The sequence below is a fragment of the Crocodylus porosus genome, unplaced genomic scaffold (assembly GCF_001723895.1).
Source record: "Crocodylus porosus isolate Cpor-Errol unplaced genomic scaffold, CroPor_comp1, whole genome shotgun sequence".
NCBI classification, from domain to species: Eukaryota; Metazoa; Chordata; order Crocodylia; family Crocodylidae; genus Crocodylus; species Crocodylus porosus.
In genome coordinates, this window is record NW_017728886.1 from 55,649,406 (window position 1) to 55,676,564 (window position 27,159).

Here is a 27,159-nt window from a genome sequence, read left to right on the forward strand (position 1 = left end):
GGCCCATAGGCTGACACACCAGTTTTATTGAATCTGGCCTATGGCTGCCCCTGCAGTGATCCACATAGGGCTGAGCCCCCCCACTTCCACCCATGCCCCAGCCAGCATGCAAACCTTCCCAGCAGGGCTGCTGTCAGTGGGGCTTCAATTGTCCAGGTTACATTTTTAGTACATGATTTGTTTTTTATCTATAATTTGTGAAAAGGATATCTTCTAAAAGATTTTGTGTGTGGAGCCCTAAACACCTCACCAGAACCTAAGTGGCCCCCATCCATAGTAATTGCCTACCTTATCCAGTAGTTCATACCTGAAGAAAAATGCGTTGCATTTGAAAGATTGTCTAACTTTATCCTAACTATGCAGTTGGTCCAAAAATGAGTTACCTCTCACTCACTGGTTAGAGCACTCAGCCAGAATTTAGGGGAGAAATTTCTTCCTTTATCTAGCAGGATTTACACCCACATCTTCTGGGAAAGCACTCACACTTGAAAGCAAACTTCTCTCAGGGAGCAGATTCTGGTCTGAAGCCCAGATACTTGACATACATCTGAAACTAGAAGAAATATACATGGCATATGGTTACAGTTATTGTGCAGCCTTAGTGAAGCTCTGATGGACTACTTAGCTCTGCCTCTCAGCAGAGCTAATTAGCCTGGGCACAGTACCATGTGAACAAACTCCATTTGTTTTGGCTTATGAGGTAGCCTGTGGCTATATGCAAGTGGCTAGGGCTAGACTAGCTATTCAGTGGAGTTCTACCCATTTACCCTACAAGGAATTTTGGCTTATACTTTACTGTATAATAATCACCATATATTACATGCTCAGATTTTTTTAAATATAGTAAGGTAGGCAAAGGACTTCTAGAGACAGTGGTGGATTCCTGTTGTGCCAAGTCAACTGTGTTTTGACTACTTTTGCTAAATATTATCCCCCTCACCCCTCCTTGAATCCGCCTTTTTATTATTTCAACTTTTCTATTTATGAAAGTGAACTAAGGTGTTCTGATGGTCTTTTGCTGTTATTGTTAACCAGTTAGATATCTGGATTCCTTCAGACAGTTCTAGTCTCTTATTTCACTTCTATCACTTCCTTTTTGTAATAACTAAAAATCTGATTTTAGAGTATATTTTAATCTAATAAAAACCAAGATGCCAGACACTGATTTTTCTAACCAAACTGAAGGTGGAAAGAAGACAAATACGTAAACAGATAATTAGAAACAATAAATCTTTCATCTGCCTCCAGGAGGAGGACAAAAATTGAACATAGTTGGCCAGGATGAGACTTTTAGCAATAAATATTTTTAAATGTTCTCTGTGATAGATGCCTTGTATTTAACCATATGTCATGATATTTAAAAAAAAAAAAAAAAAAAGGAACATTCTGGCTTGCAATACAGCTAACTAGAGCACAAGAGGATTTCACTTGAGCCCTTCTACAATCTTGATTCCTCCATGATTTTCTCAGAAATTTAATACCCTGGTGGGAGAGAGAGGTGCTCAGCTGAGTGGAGGACAGAAACAACGAATTGCTATTGCCCGTGCCCTGGCAAGGAATCCCAAGATCCTCCTTCTGGATGAAGCCACATCTGCTCTGGATACTCAGAGTGAATCCATAGTGCAGACTGCTCTTGATAAGGTAGGGATCGTCTTGCTAAAGTTCCTAGCCAGCAAAAGGAAACACAACCAGATGGCATATGTTTTTTCAGGGCACCTTCCCACTGGTTTGAAGTAAGTCTTTAAATGAGGGCATTGGTACTAATGGGGAGATATGTTTATATTTTAGTGTTATGAAGTCACTATGAAAATTAATCACAATCCCTTTAAGCAATTATGAGATTTTTTTTCCGTGTGGTCTTTTCATTATGCTGTACACAGGCTGGATGCTACTTGGTGAATGAGCAGCTGTGCCATATTTATTTTATGCTCATCACTTAGTGTACTGTCCCAGCACCTATTTATACTTATACCTGCTATGTTTAGGTCTGCAATTCAAGGTCCCTATGACCTGATTTTTGAGAGAACTGTTTGTTATTCATTTGTTTAGAGCACAGCTCCTACTGACTTCAGCTGCATCTGTGAGCACTCCTTCCTCGCCCCCTCCACAAAATAGACTAAATAATCTTAAATTGGTTACATAGAAAAAGAGGAGTACAGAGTTAGCAACTTGCGATAATTTTGTTGATGTAAATTGCCAAGCAGTTGCAAAGGCTTCTGTGCAACAGGCAAAATAGAATCCTTTTCTCCCTCAGCCAGATGTGGCCTCGTTCCTACAGCAGACTGCTTTGATGTACATCTTGCTCATTCCATGAGCACCATTCATCCTTCTTTTACTGCTTTTGGTTCCTGTGCCTGCCATCCTTATGTCCTTGGATGCAGGGACATATAATTATAGAAAAAGTTCTTCTTGACTCCTGCAGTCCCAGGTTGAAGAACGAGCCCTCAGTTGCTCTGTGGGAATTGTACAGTGGCAGTAGGTATGCTCACAGGAGCTATAACAGGATGAAGCATATTCACTACAGGCTAAATATTCAGATAATGTAACTGCCAAGCTCAAAAAAAAAATGAACTGAGATTTTCAATTGTTTATAAATTTAGCCAGATTCATATAGTGCAATAAGGATAGCAACCCCCCACCCCAGCTGGCATCAGCAGGACTTGTCCCCCCCCGATGTCAGGTTCCTGCTCTAAAGGACAAACGTTCTGAACTCTTTCAACTAAATAGCTGTGGAAAATGTATAATATCAATAAAGCAACCAGGTACTTCTTTAAATGTTAGTAGTAATAGCATTAGTTTTAGTATTAGTTGTATTATAAACAAATTTATAAACAACTGAAAATAGGTCTTCTATCAGGCGTCTTTAACTATAGACACTGGTATCCGTACTCCTGTTTATACGGTTTCCTTTGTCACAATACATGTGGATTCTATCATCGGAAATGCACGCATAACTCCATTCATGAAAATAATGGCCAAGTATAAGAGGTTATAGGGTTTTTAGAATGGAATGTTCTGTCATCTGCTCATTGTCAACTCATTTCAATTTAAAACTAAAACATCTTGTGTTGTTGTTTTGTTCTATTTTGTTTTATGTTGTTTTCCCTAAGGCTAGGGCTGGACATACCACCATTGTGATAGCTCACAGGCTCTCAACAATCAGGAATGCTGATATTATTGCTGGGTTTGAGAAAGGCGCGCTTGTTGAACAGGGAACACATAATGAACTCATGGCACAGAAGGGAGTCTACTATTCTCTTGTAATGCAGCAGGTAATGATATGTGATTGAGAGCTACTGACTTAAGTGCTTCAGATTTATGGCCTATTGCTGCTCAAGAAAATCACCTCTATAATATCTCTTTGATGTAATTGCTGACACATGCAGTTCTGCACTCAAACTGCTGGGGCATTTTCACCCTGTAGTTCCTGCCAGTTTTCTAGCTGATTGAAAGTTGATCATTCAGTTTTGTTTATGAGCCTGAAGTAATTGTTCTTCACCTGTACCAGTGCTTCATATTTACGTGTCATAATACATCAAAAACATAACTGATTTACAGAGGTGGAATAAATTTATTAGTGTCTATTCACAGAACTATTGGCTCACAAATTTGACTGAGAAATAAAGATAGGGGGAGAAGCATACAGGGCCATGTTTTCTGATGTCTAAATTGGACCTGTAACATTTTACACAAGCAGAGAATTCAGCCTACGGAAATCAGGAGGTGAACATAGCCATGCAACCAAAACTTTATTTTTGTTTGTTCCCAACAAATGTTATAGTTAGTTCTGTTTGCTACTAACTGTCTTGCGATGGTGTATTACCATTCCTTGGTTATCACTAGGGTCATAATGAAAATGTTCGTGGTGATGATATGTCAGAAGGAGATGAAGAGACAGAAGATGAGGACTATGAGGAAGCAGACTTAAATGAAATTGGACAACAGAATTTGACTGAACATGGTAGCTTTGAAAAATTAGGAATCATTGAAAAAGGAAGCGTTCATAAGAGAACCAGCAGGCATAAGAGCAGGAAATGCTCTTCTAAGAAAAGGTATTCTGAAAAGAAGAAGAAAACAAAAGAGAGAGAGGTTGGTGCTAAAATTTCCATTCAAAGGTTTAGTGCTAACTTGTGAGAACAAGATAAATGTGGTTAGGGGGCTATTTTCTGTTTTGTTTTGTAATGCATTCAGCCATGCCACCTTTGTTATGACCCTGTCATCTGCAACATTAATCTAAGTGAATACTTAAACTGAGAGTCTTCAGGGCACTCACAAGTTTAACACATCAATATAATTTCTTGACACCTTCTGAATCTGACAGTCGGCCTTGCGTTAAAGTGTTGTGTAGTTAAGTTCATCCTTAGGTTGAGATGTAAAACTTCTTGTCATAATTCATAATATGAAGGTGTTAATTCTGGTGTCCTGGCCAACCTGTGACTCAAATAATTAAATTCCACTGCCTAAAACTATTGCAGTACTCTTTGCTTCCTCATGTGAACTGTTAACACTTCTGTGCGTTTTTCTGGTGGATTACATGATTCTTATATCCTTATGAGATCTAGTTTGCAAAGCATTTTGGGATGAAAAGTGCTATATAAATGCAAGCTATTATCATTTAATACAAGTATTAGACACACATTGAATTGAGAGAATAGATTTTTAAAAATCTGCACTTTTGAAATGTAACTTAAAACAACAGAAAAGGGTTTTCCCCCCCGTCCCAATCAGCCAGCTCCCTCAGTATATGCTTTAATAGATGCAGTTTCTAAAGTCCTTCTAAAGTGTACAGTCAAATTATTCACATCTCTGTATCAAGCTGCTTGGAGGAAAAGCAGTGGAAACTTTTTTTTTTTCAATGGACTTCATATCTTCTAGTGCAAAAAGTCAAAAATAAAAGCCTAGGGGTGAAGCCTGGATCCAGTGACATCCATGGGAGATTTTGCCATTGGCTTAAGTTAGGCTAGTATTTTACCAGCAATAATGTTTTCTTATTGAAATGTAATTTTAGAATCCATAACACACCTACCCTCATTATAGCACACCCTACTAATACAGTGTTGGTATATATTGCATAAAAATACACCAGTCCAGAATTCACTTTTTGTCTATTTCTTACTACTGCATTCAGTCTTCTCAGAGGAAGTAGTGAGTGGAAATATTCATGACTTCAGCATTCATTGTGTTTACAGTAAAGTGAGAAATTATTTTATGCAGCCATTCAAATTTATTTCAGAAAATTCAACATGGTTTTTATGGTTGAAGTGTGGCCACTTTTTTTTTTTTTAGTGTCTGGAAACTAGGAAGCAATAGCAACTGATTTTTTTATGTCATTTTAATATTGTATATGAGTTCCTATGTTTTCATTACTCCCTTTCCTGAACTTCCTCAAAGTCATGATCAGTGCAATAGCTCGATGAAGCTGAATTGAGCTTGCCTGTATTTTTCAAAGGAGATGTAGGCTAATCATTTTTCATATGCCTTTTCTGTGCTTCTGGTAAAGATGCAAAGACTATATTTTGTAAAAGACGAAACAGGCTAATTGACATAACTATACCCAATTGTACTATTGCCAACCCACTAACATTTAGTTGAGACTGAACTAGACTGATCTAATTGTGCTCTGAACAGTGAGACATTTTAGTTCCTTATAATGATTCATGTGTTAAAGTTGCCATTCACAGTGACTGATTCTATTTGACTTTTTGTTGAACTATATAGACCTCTCTCCTCCATCACTTTGCCTTTTGTTAAATTTCTGCCTCCAGATTTTTTTGATGTTGCGATTGAAGTTTCAACAAGGCATTGAACTAGACTGCTGCAAACCTCCAGTATATTTGCTCTTGTAGAGAGTGGGTATTTGAGACTGGCATGAACTCTTTCAGCATTTGCAGGGCTATTTCATTACTTAGCAACTGATGTATCCCTGCTCTGTGGGCATTGTTATATTCTAAAACTTTCAGTGAAAATTTGAATTTGACCTCTCTCATGTAGGAAGAAAAACTCCCTGCTGTGCCTTACTCCAGAATTCTGGCTCTGAACAAGCCTGAGTGGTGGTATATATTGTTTGGCGTGACTGCTGCTGCCATCTCAGGGGGGGTCTATCCTGCCTTTGCTGTTATATTTGGAAAAATCATTGGGGTAAGTTCAGAGCTGTATAGTGAACTAATTGAAACAAAGCGCATATACAGAACTTTCAGTCCTGCTCTAACAGCAAGCCAATCCTCTCTATAGTATCCCCATATGATGTTTCTTGCCTGTTTGCCAGCCCCCCACACAGGAATCATTTCATTTTTTCAGGACAACAAACTACCTTCCTGTCCCTCAAGTCACTTCTTAAAACTTCCTGCCTTCACTTAATGCTGTATGTACGTCCTGTCTTGTACCTGACTCAACATTACTTGAATTGAATTAATTTATTTTAGGCACTTAGCTACTTTTAGTCACTCTGCTACAGGCTTGTCAGTAGTTGGTATAGTTGTGAAACTTTATAATGAATGGAGCTCTTAGAGCTGCTGGAATTAAAGCACCTGCATCATCTTGTGTATTCAGTGTCTTGTGTATTAATCAAGTTTGCTCCAATACACTGTAATTACAGTGCATCAGAGCAACATTTCTGCATGCCTACAGGCACCCCATTATGATTGGTAGGGAGACTGCATTCCCCCTTGAGATTCCTGTAGTGGCTTGTTTGAAGTTACTATGTGCTGTTATGTTAGAGAATCAGTCTTGGGAGGATAGTTGGAGCCTGGAAGCTAGGGAAACTTTTTTTTAACTTCCAGCAAAAGAAGAGTAGCTAGAAGGAATCTGGATTGTCTGACACACACTATGCTTAAGACATGATTAACTTGACCTGGTGACCTGGCTACACATTCACTCAATGATATGATAAAAGCAAGAATAAGCAACAAAGTTGTTACCTGTATTTTTGTAAGTTCTTTGTTGCTGGTTCTTATGCCTTTAATTAAACATGTGCCCAAAGCTCCATCATGGGAGCACAGGGTACCTTCCCCACTACAGTGTGGCTGGGAGCTCTGTCAGCTGAGGGGGCTCCCAGGCTTAGAAGCAATGATTGGCGATACAGGAAGGAGCCCAGGATCATGATCCCAGGTTCCCCCCACACTGGTAGTGTGGCATGATAGGATCTGAACCCACAATCCTGCCTCTTGCCATGCACGTGTGACATTGCAGGAGGTGCAATTATTGGGATTGTGCATTAGATCCTATCACACCTTCTTCTAAACATCTGTTGGGGGGAGGGGGGGGCCATAGATGTTCAGGCAAAGCCACAATGGGATCTGATGCATGATTCACACAGTCACTCCTCCAGCCATGCCACACATGCATGGCAGGAGGCATGACTGTGGGATCCAGCATCAGCTCCAGTCATGCCTTATTGCCAGTTCAGTGGGAGCCTGGGATTGTAATCCCAGTGCGTGGAACGCTCCCTCCGCTGCAGACCTTCTGAGCAGATGCAGCTTTCAGCCACAGAGGAGCACCTGATCATGGCTTGTTCATTTAATGTCATTAATTGAACATGTGAAGTTATTCCACATTTCTTGTGGAATAACTTTGTGGCTTATTCCTTGTTCGATCAAATAATGGTGTGATAAAACATGTGGCTAGGTCACAATTTAAGGTGGGATTAACTGGTTAATCATGCATTAAGTGTAATGTGTAGATGGGGCCTGAAAGTGAAGTGCTAGCAGCTAAGAAGTGAATCACAGTTTTAGGAGAGAGGAAAGAGGTGAGAAAATGGGATGCTAAGTTATTTCTCCAATGTTTTCTGAGCCAAAGTTGATTAATGTAATCAATGTCTGTGCACTTAATTTTGTGTTGTTCTTATACAGGCTTTTCAAGAAACAGACCCTGATAAGAGGAACAAAAACACTGTAGTGCTTTCTCTTATGTTTCTTGTGGTGGGAGTAATCACCTTAGTGACCCACATCATCCAAGTAAGCTTCACTAAATTGAAATGTCAAGTGTTTTTAGTTCTTTTCACTACAGTCACTGTCATTATACCTGAAGTATAACAGAGATAATATATTGTTCAAATCTACAAAACTCCTGAATTGCCAGCCATCTTTTGGGATATGTTTTTTTTTATTATTATTATGCTGATATTCATGTATTTTACTATTCAAAATATGTGACCATACACTTACTAGTGTAAATCGGCTCCACTGAAGACATTGAAGGATTAAAGTCCATTGATTTCAAAGCTGGAAATCTGGCCCACATACATTTTTGGTCAAGATTTTCAGTTCTTACTACAAGGCTATTATGGGGAATACAAAACAACTTGGCGTTTGGTATATTTTATATAAATTCTTCCCAAATCAATACACTGAGGGACTCAAATGTGTAGTATAGAATAGAGAATCATTCTTATCTGGATAATCAGTTTCAGACAAACTTAGGTCAGTAATGCTTGATTATATTTCATAGACATTAGGGCTGGAAGGCACCTCCAGAAGATCGAGTCCAGCCCCCCACCCAAAGGGCAGGAAGTCAGCTGGGGTCCTAGGATCCCAGCAAGATAAGCATCCAATTTGCTCTGGAAGGTGTTCAATGTAGGTGCTTGAACCACCTCTGATGGCAGGCTGTTCCAGACCTTGGGGGCTCGAACAGTAAAGAAATTCTTCCTTATGTCCAGCCTGAAACGGTCTCGCAGTAGTTTATGACTGTTTGACCTCGTCATCCCTTGGGGCGCTCTGGTGAACAAATGTTCCCCCAGATCCTGGTGGTCACCCCTGATAAACTTACAGGTGGCGATCAGACCAGCCCTGAGCCTGCGCTTTTCCAGGCTAAAGAGCCCCGTGGCTCTCAGCCTGTCATCGTAAGATCTGTTTTCCTGACCTCTGATCATGTGTGTGGCTTTCCTCTGGACTCTCTCAAGCTTCTCCACATCCTTTCTGAACTGTGGAGCCCAAAACTGGACGCAGTACTCCAGCTGCGGCCTCACCAAGGCAGAGTACGAGGGGAGAATGACGTCCCGGGATTTGCTTGAGAAGCATCTATAGATGCAAGCCACCGTTTTGGTTGCTTTAGTAACTGCAACATCACATTGCAGGCTCATGTTCATATGTTGCCTGATTAACATTCCAAAGCATTTGCATAACTGGGTAGATGAATAACTGATATAACATCGTATTAACAGTGTGGTATTCCTAATATGATATTGTAGTCTACCATATGAAACTGAACAGTGGTTTGGTTTTTTTTCCACCCCCTCCCCCCCCCCAACTCTCTTTAGGGATTCATGTTTGGAAAGTCTGGGGAAATCCTAACTATGAGGTTACGTTCTTTCTCCTTCAGAGCATTGCTTCAACAGGTACATATCACATTTTTTGGGTAGAGCAATTTGCAGCAAACATACAGACCAGATAAATTTTGCAAGCTGCTGTTCTATAACATTATGCAAGCACCAGGTTCTAGGTGCTGTCTGTAAGGGCTATTTAAGAGGGCCTGTTTTTTCTACTGAAATTTTTAAAAATGCACAAATTGTATACATGGGAAAAGTACATGTGCTTTTTGTTTTGTTTTTTGCATATGTACAAATAAAAAAGAAAAAAGTAGACAAACTTTGTTATGGCGCTTTGAAAGCTGCCTTGTTCTGATGCTGTCTTGTCTTTAAATATCAGCATTTTTTTTGATCACAGTGAAGCATTCCTACAATTTGCATGTCTCTGTGTGTCAAGCTTAGGGCATTGGCACAGGTTACAATAAAACTGGCATAAAGGTACCTAAAACAAGAGCAGTCAGAAGCTAATGGGTGTTAAACCATTGTAAGTACCCTCTAAATGTTTTAAATGTAAACCACTCAAGAAGGTTTATCTTGGAAACGTTTACTCATGCCACTTCAGGGTATTATTGGAGAGGAGGTAAAACCCTTTCCTTCATTCCTCCAGTATCCCAGGATGCACACCTCCCAGGCCTCTACCCTTTGCTTCCCTCCAAGACTAGTGGTTCCCCATCACCACTCCCTTCCCACTATGAGCTTGATTTCAGAGACCCTGGAACCAAGAAAGCCTGTTTCCCCCAGCTGCCTAGTCTGATTATGTGAAGCTCAATTTCAGCCTGAGCACAGAGCCCTAGGGAGGCAGCTTCTCCAGGGCTCAGCTGTCTGGTTAGACCTCTCTCTAAGCACAAAGCAGCTATGCAGCTGCATCAACTTCAGGCTGAGCTGAGGAGGCAGCCTTCCCCAGGTTCCGTGATTGGGCTGCAACGGATGTGCCTGCTCCAGGAAAAGAGCAGCTTAACAACTGCAGAACTCTGAGACCAGGGCAAGTATGCTTTCCCCAGCCCCATGGTCTCACCACTAGGACCAAGACCGCTCCCCCCACCCCCAATCCAGCCTGTACAACTGCTGCTGCCCTAACCCCGCTCCCCACTCCGATCTAATCTCAGTTCACTGAGATGCATGGAAGATTTTAGTCCTTTACTTTTTACATCTTTTTCACTTTTTCTCTTTATTTCAATCCCTGCCTCACTTCAAACAGCTTTTTCAAGATTTTTCCCCACCTACCCTCTGCTCTGGCTGGGCTTTTGTTGGAAGTGGTGGAAGGGAGGACCACATGTGGGTTTCTCTGCCTCCCAGCTACGTGCTGCTGTTCTCCTTTCTCTCCTGCAAGGGGGGGAATAGTATCCTGGCTCCTGTCCACTCCCCTGCTCTCCAGCCCTCTAATCAGGTCATGCAAGTCAAGTCAGATCAACATGAATCCTTCATCTGAGACTGCTCTAAAAATGCCGTAATGTTATATCTTCTCAACATTCCACTGATTTCTGACATTACACAGGTAGCCTGTGCCAAGGCTCTTAGGTTAGCAAAACAGAAGTTGAGTCTCTCTCTGTTCCAGGTGAGCGTGATGTAAATGTTTAGATACAGATATTTAGTTCTATTTGCTAGATGTTGTGATAACAGGTATGAATTCTCCATGAATTTTCCTTGTTGCTAAGATTTTCATAGATTTCATGGACTTCATATATTTCATAGACATTAGGGCTGGAAGGGACCTCGTAAGATCATCGGGTCCAGCCCCCTGCCCAAGGGACAGGAAGTCAGCTAGAGTCAAAGGATCCCAGCAAGATAAGCATCCAGATGTTTCTTAAAAGTGTCCACAGTAGGTGCTTGCACCACTTCTGTGGGGAGTCTATGCCAGGCCTTTGGGGTTCAGATAGTAAAGAAGTTTTTTCCTTATGTCCATCCTAAAACAATCTTGCAGGAGTCTGTGACCATTGGACCTGGTCATTCCTTGGGGTGCTCTGGTGAACAGGTGTTCCCCCAGATCCTGATGCACATCCCTTATGTACTTGTAGGCTGCCAGCAAGTCACCCCTGAGCCTACACTTCTCCAGGCTGAAGAGTCCCATAGCTCACAGCTTCTCTTCATAAGGCCTGTTCTCTTGCTCTCTGATTGTGTGTGGATCTCTTCTGGACTCTTTCAAGTTTCTCCATATCCTTCCTGAATTGTGGAGCCTAGAATTGGATGCAGTACTCCAGCTGTGGCCTCACCAAGGCCGAGTACAGCAGAAGGATGACATCCTGGGTCTTGCTTGAGATGCATCAGTAAGTGCAAGCCAGAATTGAGTTCACTTTGCCAACTGTGGTATCACATGACCCCCCAAGTCTCTTTTAGTTGTGGTGCTAGTGAGTGTAGCATTGCTGAGCCTATAACTGTGATGCAGGGGGTTTTTTTCCCCAGAGGTGGAGCACCTTGCATTTCTCTCTATTGAATGCCATCAGGTTTTCATCCTTCCACCTTGCAAGCCTATCCTCAAGTGTAGATACTCTTCCCCAAAGTTTGGTGTTATTGGCAGACTTGGTCAATTTGCTTCTGACACCAGAGTCCAGATCACTTATAAAGACCTTAATAGGTCATGCATTAATAGGACCTGTCCCCTCCCCCCCAGTCAGTGTGATCAGCCGGGGGGGGAGGGTCTTAAAAAGGACCCACGTATCTCAAGACGCACCAGTTGCCCATAGAGTACAGGTCTGAAACTAGAGCCTTTAAGGATACCACTGATCACTGAGTACCATGTTGATTCTGTTCCATCAACTACTACTCTCTGGGTCCAACCTTGGAACCAGTTCCCCAGCCATCAGACTGTACTGTAGCTGAGGCCTCAGTTGCCCAAATTTCCATGACGGCATCATGGGACACCAGAGTAAAGTCTTTTTGAAGTCCAAATATATGATAATAACCTCTTCCCTTTTGTCCAGGTGATATGTCACCTGGTCATAGAAGGAAAGGAGATTGTTGTGGATAGGTCTTGCCTGACCAAACCTGTGCCAGCTGTCCCTCAGATTGTTGCCTTCTGTTAGCCTTTCAAGAATGGTTTCTTTGATTTTTTTTTTTTTTTTTTTAAGATCTTCCCAGGGATTGAGGTCAAACTCATTGGCCTGTAGTTTCCTGGATCTTCTTTCCTCCATTTCTTGAAGATAGGCACCACACTGGCCTTCTTCCAATCTTCAGGGACTTTGCCCAAGCACCATTAGTTCTTAAATACACTTGCCAGTGTCTGCCAGTTCCTTTACCACTCTTGGATGCACTCTATCTGGACCAGCTGGGTGTCCAGCCTCTCAAGGTGCTCCCTCACAAGGTCTATGCCAATGGTGGGCATATATTCACCCTCACCTTTGGTCATCCTGCATCATGTTAGGCAGGGTGGTCCCTTTTGGGCTGGTGAAAAACTGATGCAAAGTAATCATTAAGCAGATTTCCTTTTTCCTGGCTGTTGGTTGCTGGTTGCCCTAATTGGTTTAGCAGGGGTCCAATGTTGCCCTTGGTTTTTCTTATGACTCCCCATGTATCTGAAGAAGGACTTTTTTTATTGTCCTTGATTAGTGTCCAGTTTGAGTTCGGTTGCAGCCTTGGCTTTCCTAGTTCGTTCCCTACAGGTGTGGACTAGTGCAGAATACTCTTCCTTAGTGGTGTTTCCTGTCTTCCATCCTTTGTAGGCCTCTCTTTTTTTAGATGTAGGAGGTTCATGAGTTCCCTGTTGAGCCAAGGTGTTGCTGAGCCCATTTACCACCTTTCCTGTGGGTTGGAATGAATTTCCCTTGCACTTCTAGGATTGCTTCCTTAAGAAGCCACCATTCGCCATAAACTCCCCTCCCTGTCAAATCATGGCCTCTCAGGACCTCAGGAACAAGCCTTCTGAGCTTATGAAAGTTGTCTTTCCTAAAGTTGAGGACTAGTGCATTGAGCTAACTTGCCAGCTTTGCAATGGATAGTGAAAATGATCAACTTGTGGTCATTGTTACCCAACTTCCCTTCAATTCTTAGGTTGCTGATTTAGATCGTCCCCTTTGGCCAGTCCAGGTCCAGCAGCGCCTCGCTGCTTGTTGAGCCATAAAACTTCTTCTTCAGACAGGTAGAGTTCATCCATGCATGCCAGGAAGCTTTGAGACCAAATGGATTTGGCTGAATGCTCTTCCTACGAGACGTCTGGATAGTTGAAATCTCCAATGACAACCATGCCCTAAGAGCATGCAGCCTCAGCCAGTTCCCTGGTCAAGCTCTTGTTCCAGATTTGGAAGCCTGTAGTAGACTCCTACCATTGTTTCCCCTTCACCACGTTCCCCTCAGGTTCTAACCCAGAGGGTCTCCAGTCTTCCTCCTTGGGTGCCAGTCATAGCTTGTAGGGAAGTGTAGCTCTCCTTCACATAGAGAGCAACATCCCCACCTCCTTTTTTCAGCACAAGCTCCCCTCTCCTATAGCCATTTATACCCATAGTCCAGTCATAGGAGTCCCACCAGGTCTCTGTTATACCTATAAGATCATAGTCATTTTTGTTTAGCAGAAGAACCAGTTCCTCCTGTTTATTTCCCAAACTCCTGGCATTAGTGTACAGGCAAGTAAGTATGCTGTTGTATAGGCTTCCTTGTACTTATGGAGAAGCTCTGTTCATGGGCTGGGGTAGGAGTGGGTTCCCTTGAGCATCCTAACCTGCTGAGTTTGCAATTGATGCTTGGTGAGCTTGCTCTGGTGGTTGTCTGCCCACCCCCCAGCAATGAGTTGATCAGCTGTTCAAAATGGCGAGTTTTATCAGGAATTATTTACTTGGAATATAATTATATTTAAATTGTGCAATGGTTCTTTATGGATAAGGAAATCCTTCTATTATTTCCTCACAGAGAATTAGCTATGGGTGAACAATTTGATATTCTACACATCCCCTGACAATGCCTTACAGGGCCCTGCATATACATGGAAGCATGTTAAGGGGACAATGGAACAAAAGTGATTTATTTAAATTAATATATATGTATTAGTTTTTCATCCCCTTGAGCATAAAAGACCCCATTCTCCTCCCACAGGTGGCAATTGCTCCACTAACATTAACATAGTATAAAAATGGAGAGGAATTCTCTATGCCAAATTTGAGTTTGGGAGAAGAAGGTGGTTTTAGTATGGTTTCATAATGAATATATGACTTTGAATTATAAAAATCTTTGCAGTTAACAGCACCCTGCTTGTTAATTTAATGCTGAAAGAGTAAGAATGATTTTCTTTAAGCTTATTCTTAAAAACTGTATGGCTATTTACTTTACATATATTATTAATTGCAAAAAAAAGCAAAGGATCTTAGTGCTTAGGTTGACAGTTTCTTCTTATTCCTCATGTGCTAGTTAAGCTTAAATAGTCTGTTATGATAAAATCATTTCTTCCCCAAGGCAAAAGTCACTGAACTGCATTTTTGCTTGCAGGAGATTGGGTGGTATGATGATAATAAAAATGCTGTAGGAGTTTTGTTAACCAGACTTGCTACAGATGCGTCCCAAGTCAAAGGGGTATGTGGATTTTCTTTTCTTTTTTTAACATTTTCCCTAAAAATATTAATTGCAATGCTAGCAAAGGACACTGACATTACTTTAGAAAACAAGGTAGTAAATCTGCTACAGAGACTTGGCTGGCGCATTTTAAATAGCATGCTTTTTATACCTTGGAAACCAGTTTTCTAGCTGACAGTTTATGACAACCATCAAAAATTCAGCAGATATTCAGTTACCTTCCATTCTCTTGTTGAAGTCTCTGCCAAATACTGAGTAACTTTACGTGTGTCATCAAAGATGAAATTCACCCATGCACCTAGAACCTCAAGCAACTCCATATCACTTAAGCCCATGAACTTAATGCAGGCGTGATCAATCCCTGACCCATGGGCCATATCCAGCCCACAGAGCCGTGGCATACAGCCCACAGGGAGTGCCATGGGTCCAAAAATTTGGCAGCAGAGAAGCAGTGGCAGCAATTGCTGCTTCCCTACTGCAAAATTTCTAGACCCATAGAGAGCCCTATGAGCCACATAGCCCTGCTAGATCAATGTGCAGATGTGGCATAGGGCCCTATTGGAGGCAGTGCAGGGCCTAATTTTGCAGCATGGGGAGGCACAGAAGCAGTGCAGGGCCCAAATCTGACAGTGTGGAACTCCAGGGAAGTAGTATGGATGGTGCAGAGACCCAGGGAAGCAGCACGGGCAGCACGGAGCCAGAGGAGAGGGTACAGAGCTGAGGGAGGCAGTGCTGGTGGCACAGAGCCAAGGGAGACAGTGCAGGGCCCAGACCCAGTGGCACATGCCTAAGGGAGATGGTTCTGGGCCTCAATATGGTGATACAGGGACCGATCCTGTGGCAAGGGAGGATGGGTGGCCCCCATCCAGCTGGGGGACCAGTGGAGGCAATGCAGGGTCTCATCCTGGCAGATAGGGTCCAATCTGGCCCACAAGTTGGCCCCACACCATACCAACAGGTTGAGCACCTCTGGACAGAAGTCCTTTTTGTGTTTCAAGTAGCCTTAAAATCCCACTTTGGTGGTATGGAAGGGTGGGATTTTACTTTGCAGCCCTTACCCTGACCTCATGATGATATAAGTCAATTTCTTCTCCCTAGACCATGCATTGCATTTCACACACAGAAAAGCTGACTATTAATGACAACTCAGCTCACCCTACTAAGTCTGAGTAAAGGATGTCTGAGTGGTAGCAGCTCAAAGTTTGGGTGATTCTGGCATTGGAGAGACGCCATTGGAAATCCTGCAGGAAAATGTCCATTGACCCTCAACCTCCTTAAACTCATGAACATCTGCTATATTTTAAAAAGCCTCATTTGAGAAGAATAGGGAAGAGTTAATATGTTGCTTACTGATTTATTCAGTAGTTTAAATTCTCAACTCCATGATTTTTCAGCCTCAGTGGAGTTCATTTGCCTCCCATCTCTTTTTTTACTGCCTATCACGGGGGGGAAACAAATCAAATATTTGACAGAATATAAAATCATCTGTATTTTTAAAAACTGCAGCTTAACTTTTGGGATATGATGCATCATCCCAGCCACCAAAGTAAAACGGGAAGAAAAAGAGTAGGAGGATACAAACTATGAAAGGTTTAACAGATCATAAGCAACATTTTGAATTGCATTCAGAAGCTGTTGCATTCTCTGGAACACAAAGTGTCACCAAATAAGTAGGCTCCCATATGCTGTGTTCACTGAAGTTTCCAAATGATCTTTATATGGAGCTCCTACAGCACATGGCAGCAGTTCATCCTGGCTTGAGTTTGATTACTATTTTAAATTTTATTGAATAAAAAAAATTCTCTAGGGGAGGAAAGCCTCTGGCAAGAAAGGGAAGAATTTCACTTTCACCCAGGGTTTCTGGGGGGGGTTTCTACCACGTCAAGCTTTTAAAGAATATTTCAATATGGCTTTCCATCTAATCTGCAGTCATGAGTAGAATTACAGTGTAAATAGATCCGATAACCACTTTTAAATTTCATTATAAAATGGATGTGCCTTGTTCATATATGCTTTTGCCTATATAACTCCCCATTTTAAATAGATATTTCTAGGCAACGTGCAACTTTGATAGATATTTTTAGGCAACTTTGAAACTGAACAAATACTAATTTCAGATTTGATCTATAGCTCTAATTCTTTGGATATTTTTGCTCTTTTTATTAGGCTACCGGAAGCCGACTTGGTTTGTTGACTATGACAGTCTGCACCCTTCTGACTGCCATCATTATTGCTTTTGTATATGGCTGGCAGTTAACTTTGCTGATCCTGGCTTGCATTCCTTTCATTATTGCTACAAATGCTGTAAGAATTAGCTCTGTGTCTGGTCATGCATCAAAAGATCAAAAAGCTTTGGAAGAGGCCGGAAGAGTAAGTTCTCCAATTTCAACTAAATAATTTAAAGGACAAAAAACATGTCCAGTTCTATTGTTCAACCAAACTTGTTCTGAAAGCACATTAACCAATGCAGTGATAAACAGAGATACTCTATGAGTATTTTGATTCATCACATAAAAGTGAAGAAGTAATAGAAAGTAAACATTTGTTTAATTCTACAGGGTGTTTGTTTTTTTGGTTTTTGTTTTGTTTTTTTTTAAGTTAGATTTTACACACAGAGAAGGGATATAGGAAGCAAAGGAAGGTCTTTCTTCTCTTCCCTTGTTTTTCTTGTTTGGGAAGACCTTGAACATGGCTGCTTGTACACGCCATGGGGGTTTAATGCAGTTTAGTTCTCCCTAAAGTAAAATGGTGGGTTTTTAAAAACACGGTTTCAATTTAGGGAGAATTAAACCAAACTAAATCCCCATGTACACAAGGGTGGCCACCCGATCCTTACTTGCCTCTTTGGTGGTTGAGCGGGGGCAGAGAAGGGCTGCTGCCTGCAGGCTGAGCAGCACCTGTCTACTGGCATCTGACCCAGGAGTTCTTGGGGGATGCTGCAGCCATGGAGGGAAGCACTGGCCCCTGCACAGCTCAGACAGGCTCTGGGGAGGGGGGAGGAGGGGAAGATCAGGCTCACCACTTTTTTTCCCCTTTCCTCAGTGGAGCCTGCCTGCACGGGCTGCCGCTGGGTCCCACAGCCCCTGAGCTGTGTGAGGCCAGACAAGTCATGAGCACGTCAGCTTCCAATGTCCTGTGCACTGTTGCACTTTGTTAGATAGCAACCTAAGACACCTCGGAGATGTTTTATCTTGCTACGTACCAAAGTCATTTAAAGCAGAATATGCTACTGAGTGTGTAAACAGCAACACCATTAAAGCAGTGCAAAAGGGCATTTAAGCTGGTTTAAAGTCCAATTTTGTGGCATGCACAAAGCCTTGCAAAGCCTAAAATCCATTCAGCTAGGCCACTGACAACTACCAGGTGGCAGCAACCGAGAACTGGCATTTTTCTATAGCCTGAATGGGAGAAACATGTCAGAAAAATAATCTCATGCCTAACTTCAAGTTTGCTACATTAAAATAAACTGCAAGTCCATAATTTTAACTTTCACATCCCATCATGGAATACATCTAATCATAAAACTGTTATGCCATATTGTATTCTAGAATAGTTTCTTCATTGACTTGGAATCAACTCATGGAAGAGGTGATATCTTTTATTAGACAACTAGATATTTGCAAACAAATTTATTTTATTTATCTGCAAGCTTTCAGGCACACTCACCCTTCATCAGGCATAGAAGAGATCAGAGGTTGTAAAAGTTCTCCTAGGTATAGATGAAAATTCATGTCATGTGGTAAAGTCTCCTGTTCTGGAATAGTTCATTTTGTCCAGATAAGACACAGAGAAAGGTTGAAAAAGTCTTGGATACCTGATACATTGAAGATATCTAATTTTAGCCAGTTTTTTTAATGAGAAGTTCATACTTTTACAAGAAGGAAGCATTTTACCACCTGATATGCTGACACCAGGCTCCTGCCATTGTTGGAGTGAATTTGCATCTCGGAGCACAGACCCGTAAATACGTCATCACAAAACAAATTCCTGCACAGAATAGCTTTCCATCTTTCCACTCTTCTGTACAACACGAAGCATCGTAACCTGAAGATACTTCTATATCTTGCTTGCCACCAGACAACTACAAGGTGTAAAAAGACTCTTTTTTTTTTTTTTCCAGCATTTCTCTATGCCTAACCTGGACAGAATGAACTATTCTAAACACAAGACTTTACCACACCCTCAGCTCTCTTGTGATGTATGAATTTTCATTTCTACCTAGGAGAACTTTTACAGTCTCTGCCCTCTCCTATGCCTCATGAAGGGTGAGTGCACCTGAAAGCTTGCAAATAAATAAAATAATTTGTTTGCAAATACCAGCTTAAACCATGCATCTTTTTTTTTTTTTTAATTTTAGATTTCAACAGAAGCTGTTGAAAATATAAGAACTGTGGCTTCATTAACAAGAGAAGAGGCATTTTTTGAGAAGTATAATGCAAGTTTGAATGGTCCATACAGGTGGGTTTACTTTCAAACAATTTAAAATGCTGTAAGTATCTATTGTGTTAATTAAAGAACACAAGATTTAACTATTGAATAAAAAAATAACTTGAAAAGATACTAGTAACTTTTTTAATAGATTTAAATTTTGCTTACTTTGTTTACCTCAAAATTTTCTCCCTTATGCATTGGTTATGTTTTCATTTTAGAAGCATATTGTATACTGTGTGTCTGTGACTAGAGATGGGGAAGTGGGAGAAAGTGTATTATAAAGTTTAAATTGTCAAGCATATGAGATCTATTTTTTTTCATTTTACATGTTGTGAGTTACAGAAGTCATTTCATACAAGTGGCAATAGTTTTTAGGTCATGGCATGTCATTATTTTTATACCATTAGTATAAGCTTGAGAACCTTGAACTAAATTGCATAAATTTGTCATCTTTTGACAACCTTGGCTACAGACCATGCCCTGATTTTTTTTTTTTTTTTTTTTTTTTTTTACTGACATTAATTCTAACATCCAAAGATGTTGGGTATTTTCCTACAGCCTCCATCTCATGCAAGTAATATGACCTATACGCTTTATGTAATCACATTATGGAGGAAAGAAATAAGTATAAAGCAAGGATTGAAAATGTTTCAGCCTACAACTGATCCTCAGCTAAGAATACTTTATAAAAATACTGAACTGTATAACTATCAGGGTTAGAAAACATTGCATCTATTTGGGGAGGAAAGGGGAAATCTTAAATTTGGCAACGTGCACTACAAGTTTTATGGAGCACTGACATGAAATGTTCAACAAATCACAATATTTCTTTATGGTCAAGTCCACCAAAACTCTATTTGAAGCAATTTATTTTGGTTTCCTCAATGGGAGTTTTGATTTTGCAAAGACTGTATGAACTTTCTAGCCAGTTTTTAAGTAGTACTAATTTCTTTGTCATATTAAGGTTCTTAAGATAGCATCTTTACTCTTACTCCATTACACTGATCATCATGGCTAGAGATGGAAATTACACATAAACCAGTATAAGTGATCATAAGCCAGTTTAAATATGTAACACAGCACACGTTCAAGGCACATAAACCACTTTCAAAATAGCCAAAACCATTTTAAGATAATCCTGGACAGATGTAGTATCAGACTTAGCTGATTTAACCTAATCTGTCCCAGATCCCCTCAAGATTCAAGGTAACTGACAGTCCCCCAGCATCCCAGGATGCTTTGCACCCCGCTCCCCCAACCACAAACCCCTCTTGCATGGGGGGCAAGCTAGCCTTAGCCCAAGCTGTCTGCTCCAGCAGAGCAGGGAGGCATGCTCTAGTGCCTTCTGGGTTCTGGCCTGGTCCACTGCAGGCTTGTGGCTGCACATCTGAAATCAAAAGTGAATGCCTGTTCACTTGCTTATTGGTTCAATCTAAGTATCTTAGACTAACCTACAAAGATTGAATCAATTCAGCCTTATGTTTTTTGACTGTCTGTACTTAGCCCATGTGACCATGACCACTATGTGCTGGGGTTCCAGATGTCACTGTGAGGGGTTTTTTTGTGCTTGAAAACAAGCAATAGATCTCATGCTTTGTTAATCCTTTAGGCTTTATTCATTCTTTGTATGGTGTCCTGATGTTTTTCTCACTTGAAATTCAAAGATACTGAGAGATGTATAATAATTATTGCTCTTATTCATATACCAAGACCTGTCAGATTGCTGTGGCCTCCCATAAGCATTTCTTCTGGAAAATATTCAGGAGTTTACAGTTCTGGAAGTACTAAAAGTGCTTTATAGACTATTAATCATAAGTGCCTATCCAATATAACCCATCTCAGGGGAGTAGGTAGAGGTTGATGGGGAGGGGCAAAGTAGTGGAAATAGTTTTTCATCAGCAGCCAAGTATGGAATTCTAGATTGTATCAAATAGATGCATAGCAGTGACCCTGAAAGGCAAAATTAGCATGGCTAGAACATCGCTTGACATACAGTCAATTGGTAAACTGCTTAGCTAGTATTTGTGAGTCTGCCAGCTAGAAAAGAATTTGAGAAAGTATAGCCTAGGCCCCTTCCTAGGTTGAGATCTATTTCTGAGATCAAGAAGAGAGTACAGATGGTGTCTGTGATGTGCTAAACCTAAACTTGACCTATTTAAAAGAATTAATTTTCGGGAGGAGAGAAACTTCCTCAGACATCAGTGTCTCAGTACTGAGGCTGGTGTGTACAAGAGAATTTATTGCACTAGAGGGTGCACTGGTAGTCTTTCGCCTCGTGTCAGGGTACAAAGAGTTTCACTCTCATGTGTAGGGTCTTAGGCTGACCCCTTCCCCCAGCATGGCCATCTGTTGCAGTTAAAGGTTGCTGCTATGTCCTGGAAAGGGACAGAAGAATCAAAGAGAGGAGAAAACATAACATGGGGTAAAGGGATCTCACTGCCCTAAATTATCTGCCATGGAAGCACTTCCTAGTATACAAGGTCTTTTGGTTGTCCAAAAGTCTGGCATTTTTCCATTCAACCTTGGATGTTGCTGTTTCACAACAATTTTTTGCTGTAATTCAGGCCTTTTTGTTTTACCAGGGACTCTTTGAAAAAAGCCCCCCTATATGGATTTACCTATGGAATAGCCCAGTGTGCAAACTACTTTATTAATGCAGCAGTCTTCAGATTTGGGGCCTGGCTTATTGCCCATTGCTATACCAACTTTGAAAATGTTTTTATGTGAGTATATTTTTCTGAGGGTATTCCAAACACATGTTAATTGTTTAGAAACCTGATTTGCAGAGATTATAAACTATAGAAATTCAGTAGTTTAAAATCTGGTCTGCAGTTAACATCAGGCAGAAAGGTGATTCCTTGGAAAGATTGCTCACACAGAAAGAAAGGCTTAGACCCAGTTATGAGCTGGCATGTACAGCTGGCTTGGTTGAGAAATTTTCTTTGCTTAACTTTTCATTGCCGACAGTGAGCTTCTGCATGGAGAAGTTTCACTGTATTAGTCATCTAAAAATTATTTATAGCCATAAACTGTACTTTCTAATACTCTGTGTACATTTTCAAGCTATTTAATTTCTACAAATGTCCTAGTCCTCAAATTTAGAGACACTAACAAATTTGTTTAATTAAAAAAAAAAAAAAAAACAGTAATAAATATCTTTTTAGCTGAAAAAATATTTTGTGTTTTGTTTTCAGAGTCTTTTCTTCAGTTATATTTGCTGCTATGAATGTTGGGCAGTCCACGTCTTTAGCACCAGATTTTGGCAAAGCTAAAATTTCTGCCCAACGAATCTTTCAGCTTTTGGATCAGAAACCTCTGATTGACAGTTACAGTGAAGAGGGGGAAAAATTGGTAAAGTCTTTCAGAGAGGCCGTGAAATTAAAAAGAAAATAACCCCCCAAAACTGCTACTTTATTGTCTTCAATTGTATTATTGTAAATAAATTTCCTTTTACAGTGTAATAGAAAACATTTCATTCAGGTAGAGTATAAAATAATGATAGTGCATTATAGATTTTTGCAGAAAATTAATAGAATACCTTTTTAAGTGTAGTTCTCTCCTAACCAGGGTCTAAAAATATTTCGCTCAACAGACTTGCATTTTGAGGAGTAGGTAGAGTTGTACCTGCTTGCTTGAATGATATATATCTGGTCTCTGCCATTTTTTATTTCTATAAGCTATAAAGACCCAAATCTACATGTGAAAATGAGTTGGAATCTATACTGTCTTATGCACCTAAGTTGCTCAGTAAGTTCCAGTTTGTTATACCTGTTTAATTTTTTTCAGTTTAAAGGCTAGCAAAGATATTAATGAGATCAATTTGGCCTGAAGAACTTACTTCCTTACTGGTGATTTTTTAAGTGGTGTTGGAAACACCCAGGTTGCTTCTCAGAAGCCCAGAGGTGATAATTGGAGAACTCGCCTTTGTGCGTATAAACTGACCACATTTCATACAGAAATGTCTTAGACAAAAGACTTACTTGTGGAATAAGACTTTAGTAAAACAGTTCTACTGTGAGCTTATTCCCAATGCCAGTGAAACAGCTGCCTTTAGCCATGGTGAAACTAAGTGGTGACTCTGTATATACAAACTTGAAAGACTCATTCATTAAAGAATGAGTTCTTGAATAGGTTCTTTAACAGCCTGTTGTACAAACAGTGCTGATTATTATGGCCCAGGTTGTGGTCCCATTTCCCAGATATCAGATCAGATTCACACAGTCCTTAATTCACTTTTGTCTTGATACCTTCTTCTTTCTTATTCCCTACTCCTTCCTATACGTGATAACCAGAAAACAAATCTGTCTCCTTGTTTGAATTACCCCTTACAACAAAATTTGTCCTTGAAGTCTGTGAATCATCTACTTTAGTATTCAAATCATTTTTAGCTTCTGATGTTCATCTTGTACTATGTTCATCCTGTGTCGCATGCATTTGTCTTGTACTAGGTGAAAATCATAAGGAAGGAATGTGGATTCTATATACAATAGTAGTCTCTGGATTACATACATTGGTAACTTAAATGAAGGCCGTCAAGAGCTTGCCTAAAACAGCTCCCCTTGCAAACCAGGCTGATGGGGAATAAAGTAGATGACAGTAATGTAGGAAGCAGCTTCTCAAAATGGAGCTCCAGAAAATTTAAAGAGATGAAATTTTTCCTCCAATAAATAAAAGATGTTATATTCAATCTAATATCACCCTGGGTATTTAAAACACACAGTGAAATGCATTTCAGAAAGTCCTATACCATCCCAAACTTGGTTGCCAGTTCTGTCACTTTAAATTATCATATTGTATTATATTTGATGTCTCCATACAAACTAATAAACATAATACATTTATATTTTGTATTGGTTTCAGAGTCACTTTGATGGTAACATTGAGTTCAGGGACATCCATTTTGTATATCCAAACAGACCAGAAGTTCAAGTTTTGCAAGGTCTCAATGTAAAGGTTAATAAAGGACAGACTCTTGCATTGGTTGGAAGCAGCGGCTGTGGCAAAAGCACGTCCATTCAGCTCCTGGAGAGATTTTATGACCCGGTGGCAGGACAAGTGGTAAGAAGGGTGTACTAGGCTCAGAGACTTGCTCACTCAAACAGATAGATAGGCTTTTGGGTTCATTTACAAGTTTTTTTTCCCCAGTGTCTTATACCCCTAGGGCAAACTGTTTCCCAGCAGGAATCAACATAAACAAGGCAGTCCGTAAGCCAAACAGTCTTTTCCCAGGCCCGCAAGAGTCCCCAGGTGTTCTTGCTGGTGGTTTTGCTGCCACTTGCTTGGCTTATTTCTTTTCCCTTTGGTCCCTTCAGCAAACAGGAAGACTCATTCACAGTCCCTCTCACTTGTTCTAACGGCCCTCTGACATAGTCCTCAAACTTCACCATGAGCTGACCCATCAGCTCTCTCCCTCTTAGCTCTCCACTTCTCATTTTCAAGTCTCAGCTTGCAGGTCTATGTATCTCCCTCTAGCTCCCCTGCCTGGGAGCCTTTTTAGCTTTGTGCCAGCTAATTATCTGAGCTGGCCAGGTCTTCCTAATCACTCCGTGTGCCTACAGCTGGTTTGTAGTTCTTACAAGCCTGCAGACTACTCCCCAGCTTCTAGAGCTAACAGACTGCTATGGAGGGATTTGTGGATCTGTTAATAACACTTAGTGTTCATGTAAGTTTTCAAAAATGTAGGATCCAGCTGTGCAAACACAAAATGGGGAACGACTGGTTTAAGCAGCCATGGACTGAGGGGTCTTAATGGATGAACATGAATCGGCAATGTCATAACTTCCCTCTTTTTCCTGTTTCCAGCTTGCAGATGGATTTGATACTAAGTCTTTGCATTTGCCCTGGCTCAGATCCAAATTGGGCATTGTGTCACAGGAGCCTATTTTGTTTGACTGCAGCATTGCTGAAAATATCCAATATGGAGACAACAGTAGGGTGGTTAGTCAGGAGGAAGTTGTAGAGGCAGCTAAAGCAGCAAATATTCATACCTTCATTGAAAATCTGCCAGAGGTAAAAGGAAAATGTCCTTCCATCCATGGTGGTGGTAAATAATCATTGTAACACAGAAGTTTATGTAGGCAGCTCTCATTAATGTAAAGCAAAGTGCAAAGGTGTTTGGGTGGTTTTTTAATCTGTTTTATTTTTATGAAGTTTTGCTTGTTTATATGAGGGTATGGGTTTGAATATTTATTTGATTCTGAAAGAGCAAGAATATATAGAACTGTTATTAAAACGCACTGCATTTTTAAAAATAAGTGTAAGATCATCATTAACTCCTTCACATAATTCATGTGAGCTCCAGGTGTTTTGGTTTTTGTTCTGTTTTGTTTTTGGTTGGTTTGGGGTTTTTTGTTTTAATACTATAGTGATTTGTAAAAGAATATAAAAGAAACGTTGAGTTTTTTAATTCTAATTTATTACCTCAAATTTCCCTCCCCCCTTGTTTTGGATGAAATCCTCAATCTTAGCTTAAGTGAAAAGATAAATTTTATTTTTTTAAATATTTCAGTAAAATTGGCTATGTTACTTTTTGGTTATGTGGACATGTATTGAACAATAAAAATACAGTAACAACTTTTTAGAAAAAGATCAGGGACTACTTAAATATCATACTTGCTATTGATTAAGTTCTCCATGAGAAGGAATGCTTTGCAACAGCCAATGAAACCAAGCTTTCAGGGAGTATTCTGTAACAGGAAATGTTGTATTGACACTAAACAATATTTTCTTAAATGCACTGCAAAGAATGTCTGGGATATTCAAGAATAAAGAATCATATCCTCAGTTTCAGTCTTTGGAAACACAACAGTGAATTTTTTTCAGATAAGCATGTCACTGGGAGCTACTCTTTTGATAATGTAAACAAGAAATTTCACTGCAGAACAGTTATAAATATTCATTTAGATTCAAAATATTAATATAATAATAGGATATCTTGATTTTTTTTTTTAATTAAAATTAGCTACATTTTTTTTCCTTTCAAGATGGAAATACTTAAGATATTATTAAATTTGAGAATATAGCTTTATGTATTCAACCTTCCTTTTAATTTTATCCTTCTTCTAAAAACAGAAATACAATACACGAGTAGGTGACAAAGGAGCACAGCTTTCTGGGGGTCAGAAACAAAGAATAGCAATTGCTCGTGCTCTAGTTCGTAAGCCAGCGGTTCTCCTTCTGGATGAAGCCACATCAGCTCTTGACACAGAAAGTGAAAAGGTCAGTAATGCTCATGATATTTAAAATACATGCAAATGAAGTTTGAAAGTCACTGTCTGAACACTCATTGTATGAACGCACGTTCTCCATCTAAGAATACAGTTTTATAGGTTCTGTAAGACGGTCCTTAGTTCTCTCTACCCAGAGCCTCATTTTTCAAATATGGTGCCTGCTTTCAATTTCATTTGCTAAACTAGGCATTGATGTCAGTTACCATCTCTTGGAATTGGACAGAGTAGAATTTTCAGAACTTCAAAATGTTAGCCTAGCTATTGTCCTTCGAGGTCCAGATGCTGTTGAGGAGATTTTAAACCAGTGCTTGGTGTTTTGAAATTCCATTTTCATGAGAGGCACACCAATACACAGGTCTGATATCAGATCGGCACCGATTTTATAAAAAAAAATTTTCTGTGTCAGAAATCATTCCGATGCAGCTGATAATTTGTCCAGTAAATGCCTGTGCACAGCCACAGCACAGCACATGGGCACTGAGGAGCAGAGCTGGCAACGTAGAGTGCTGCATGCAGTTGGTAAGTCTGATGTGGTGGAAGGGGAAAAGGAGGGGCATGGGGGAGCAGATTTAAGGCCCCTGTGGCAAGGGAGGGAGTCAGGTTGGGGCTGGCACTGCCCAGACAGGAAGGGAGGTGGAGGCAGCTCCTGACACTGCATGTGGCTTTTCCAGTGAACATCTGGTGGCTCCTGCCACTGCTCCTGCC

General features: G+C 40.4%; 1 protein-coding gene across 3 annotated transcripts in view; it reads left to right on the top strand.

The window, feature by feature from the left end:
* LOC109309630 (multidrug resistance protein 1-like) overlaps window positions 1-27,159 on the top strand; it is a 48,974-nt gene that overhangs the window by 18,821 nt on the left and 2,994 nt on the right. For 2 of the 3 annotated variants that reach the window (XM_019534404.1, XM_019534422.1), the window contains 14 exons: window positions 1,471-1,641; window positions 3,111-3,272; window positions 3,844-4,089; window positions 5,992-6,138; window positions 7,848-7,952; window positions 9,254-9,331; window positions 14,711-14,794; window positions 16,961-17,164; window positions 19,152-19,252; window positions 21,808-21,948; window positions 22,420-22,576; window positions 24,086-24,283; window positions 25,028-25,234; window positions 26,297-26,443. In XM_019534404.1, coding sequence (XP_019389949.1) covers window positions 1,471-1,641; window positions 3,111-3,272; window positions 3,844-4,089; window positions 5,992-6,138; window positions 7,848-7,952; window positions 9,254-9,331; window positions 14,711-14,794; window positions 16,961-17,164; window positions 19,152-19,252; window positions 21,808-21,948; window positions 22,420-22,576; window positions 24,086-24,283; window positions 25,028-25,234; window positions 26,297-26,443 — 2,148 coding nt within the window. The remainder of the gene's footprint in view (window positions 1-1,470; window positions 1,642-3,110; window positions 3,273-3,843; window positions 4,090-5,991; window positions 6,139-7,847; window positions 7,953-9,253; window positions 9,332-14,710; window positions 14,795-16,960; window positions 17,165-19,151; window positions 19,253-21,807; window positions 21,949-22,419; window positions 22,577-24,085; window positions 24,284-25,027; window positions 25,235-26,296; window positions 26,444-27,159) is intronic. The other variant, XM_019534413.1, reaches the window with a different exon arrangement.